Source organism: Trichechus manatus, unplaced genomic scaffold (genome assembly GCF_000243295.1).
Source record: "Trichechus manatus latirostris isolate Lorelei unplaced genomic scaffold, TriManLat1.0 scaffold00249, whole genome shotgun sequence".
NCBI classification, from domain to species: domain Eukaryota; kingdom Metazoa; phylum Chordata; class Mammalia; order Sirenia; family Trichechidae; genus Trichechus; species Trichechus manatus.
This window is the reverse complement of record NW_004444185.1, coordinates 221,794-225,046: the sequence shown is the minus strand read 5'-3', so window position 1 is coordinate 225,046 and position 3,253 is coordinate 221,794. Positions and strand designations below refer to the sequence as shown.

The window sequence follows — 3,253 nt, the reverse complement described above, 5'->3', positions numbered from 1 at the left end:
TGTGTGTGTGGTGTGTGCTGTGTGGTGTGTGTGGTGTGTGTGTGTGGTGTGTGGTATGTGTGTGTGTTGTGTGGTGTGTGCTGTGTGTGGTGTGTGGTGTGTGTGTGGTGTGTGTGTGCATGTGTGGTGTGTCGTGTGTGGTGTGTCGTGTGTGCGTGTGTGGTGTGTGTGGTGTACGTGTGTGCGTGTGTGTGTGGTGTGTGTGGTGTGTCGTGTGTCGCGTGTGGTGTGTGTGGGTTGTGTGGTGTGTGTGTGTGGTGGGTGTGCGTTTGTGGTGTGTGTGTGTTGTGTGTTGTGTGGTGCGTGTGGTGTGTGTGGTGTGTGTGTGCGTGTGTTTGGTGTGTGTGGTGTGTCGTGTGTGCGTGTGTGGTGTGTGTGGTGTACGTGTGTGCGCACACTCTCACCAATCTGCCCCTCTTCTTTTTCACAGTGAAGTGGCCACCGAGGTGCCGTTCCGCCTCATGCACCCCCAGCCCGAGGACCCAGGTCAGTCACCCCATTGTCTTAGCTTTCTCTAGGCATTGGCTACTTGCCGTTCATTATCCCTTCAGTCCTAATCTTGCCTGCACCCCTCTCTGAGTGGGGATGGCTGGGTGCACAAGATTCCATTTCGTCAGCAGTCACTGGGCTGGTCCCAGGAAGGAGTGCGTGGTCCCTCCTGGACCAGGTAGCTGGTGCCCCTTCAGTTCGTGGGTGGGGTGGAGCACCCCTGCCCCTGGCCCAGGGACACTCCAGTTAGGTTTTATTGGGATGACTTAAAGGTAGAGGTTCTGCTGTCAACAGACCTGGATTTAGATTTAGAGATGGTTTTAGGTGGAAAATAAGGAGCCCTGGTGGTACAGTGGTTAAAGCACTCAGCTGCTAACCAGCCGCTCCTCAGGAGAAAGATATAGCAGCCTGCTTCTGTAAAGATTTACAGCCTAGGAAACCTTACGGGGCAGGTCTGCTCTGTCCTATAGGGTAGGGGTCACTGTGACTTGGAATCAACCCGACGGCAGTGGGTTTGGTTTTGGAGTTCTCGTCACAATCACCGCTGTCAAAAATGTTTGTCACTTTCTAAACAACTGCCAGTGTGTAAGACCTTTCCTTTCCAAGGAGATGCAAACGCCTCAGGATCTCGAATTTATTTTCCACCTAAACCTAACCAAACCCATTGCTGTCGAGTCGATTTCAACTCACAGCGACTCTACAGGACAGAGTAGAACTGCCCCATAGGGTCTTCTAGGCTGTAATCTTTACAGAAGCAGACTGCCACATTTTTTTCCCTTGGAGCAGCTTGTAAATTCGAACCGCCGACCTTTTGATTAATAGCCAAGTGCTTTAACCTCTGTGCCACCAGGGCGCCGATGAGAACACAGTGCACTAGAGAAGAGGGTGGGCTCGGTTCCAGAGGCTTCGGCTCATTGGAATTGCAAATCCACTGAGTCCTACGTGGAGGATGAGAGTAAAAGAAGGGTGCACACCTCTGTGAATATATTACAAACCGCTGGATTGTCCCCTCTAACTGGGTGAATTGGACGGTATGGGAATTACATCTCACTAAAGCTGTTGAGAAAAGTAAATGAAACAGCAAAAACAATATAGGGTCAATCTCAGAAATTCTGAGGGAAAATTCTCCACTGTGTCTTCTGGCAGCTTCATGGACACAAAAGAAGAAAGGATCCCTCTGAGGGATAACTCTCCATAGTCATATTAATAAATGAATACTTTTAGTAAAAAGGGTATAAACAAGCAGGGTATATTTTCCTCATGCTTCATAAATAGCTTTCCTGTATTTATGAGGAAGTGACACTTAAAAATTAGAACAAGCTCCCATATTCACATTGGGATTTGTTTCCAAAACACATTGTCTCAAAGTATTTTTTCCAAATATTTCAGAAACATCTTCTCTTGGGGGAAAATACAGTCTAGCCATATGTTTTTTTCTTTTTTTTAAATATTTTATTGTGTTTTTGACAAAGATTTACACAACAGTTCAGGTTCCCATTCAACAATTTCTACACAAGTTGTTCAGTGACATTGGTTACGTTCTTCCCAATGTGTGAACGTTCTCATTATTTCCGTTCTGGTGGTTCTGTTTCCATTAATCTAGATTCTCTGCCCCCTTACATTCTCGTGTTTGTTTTAAAGTAAACGTTGACCGTTTGGTCTCATATAGGTGATTTTTAAAAGGAGCACAGTACTTACAAGTGATATTCATTATTTTTTGAGCCAGTTTTTTATTTAGTTAACAGGTGACCTCAGGGGTTAGTTTCGGTTCGAAGTCTGAAGAATATCTCAAGGCAATAGTCTCGGGGAGTCCTCCAGTCTCAATCAGCTCAGTAGGTCTTTTTTTTTTTTTTGATGTCTAGCCATGTGTTTTTATACATTTACTCTCATATCATTACAATACTGTTTTTTCACGTGAGATTGAGCTGCTTTCTGGTCTGTTTGAAGGCCGTTTGAAAAGGTAACCACCTGAGGAGATGTCCTAAGTTTATGTTGAGTTGTTTTCTGGAGCTGTGAGAGGACTTTATGACTTATTCTGGGGGAAATGGAGTGATTCCTCCTCCACCTCCACGGATGACACTTTGATGTTGCTCTCATTATGGCCCTCACGTTGAACGTGACACTTGACAATGTCAAGATTAAGCAGCAATCTTTTGTGGCGTGAGATCTGAGGGAGGAACATTTAGAACAAATCACACAATTCAGATTTCCAAAGGTTTTGTGAGTCACCAAATTGCATTCCCAGGTGTGGGCTCACATCTCCCCTGCCTCGTTCCTGGCTGCTGGAAGTAGGTGGGCAGACTCTCAGCACAGAAAGTAGAAGAGTAGTTAAGAAGCCCTGCCAGGGCCAGGGGCCATGGAATGAGTCTGTAATGAGCCCTGTAGAAATGTTCCAGGTTTTTATTATCCCCGTCTAGAACATCTATACGGAATCCAGCAGCTGCACTGATTTGATTCTTCATTGTTGCCTGCTTCTTCAAGGCTGATAGGCCCAGTTAATGCCATTTTATCACTTAGCTCTGGGGCTCAATCAAGTGTGTTTCTTGCCCTTGGGGTGCCTTTGATGAGTCAGCCTCCTGTGGGGCATGTTTAGCAGCCCCCCAGGTGGGTACCACGGCAAAGTAGCCCTCAGTAACCAAGACCTTCACCGGACTGAGTCCAGTACAGCTAGATGGTGCCCGGCTACCACCGCTGACTGCTCTGACCGGGATCACAACAGAGGGTTCCGGACAGAGCTGGAGAAGGATGTAGAGCATAATTCTAA

The 3,253-nt window shown here is 46.6% G+C and overlaps 1 protein-coding gene across 1 annotated transcript in view; it reads left to right on the top strand.

The window, feature by feature from the left end:
- SAG (S-antigen visual arrestin) overlaps positions 1-3,253 on the top strand; it is a 39,496-nt gene that overhangs the window by 33,192 nt on the left and 3,051 nt on the right. Inside the window, exons 13-14 of the mRNA XM_004389476.2 lie at positions 431-486; positions 1,446-1,455. Coding sequence (XP_004389533.1) covers positions 431-486; positions 1,446-1,455 — 66 coding nt within the window. The remainder of the gene's footprint in view (positions 1-430; positions 487-1,445; positions 1,456-3,253) is intronic.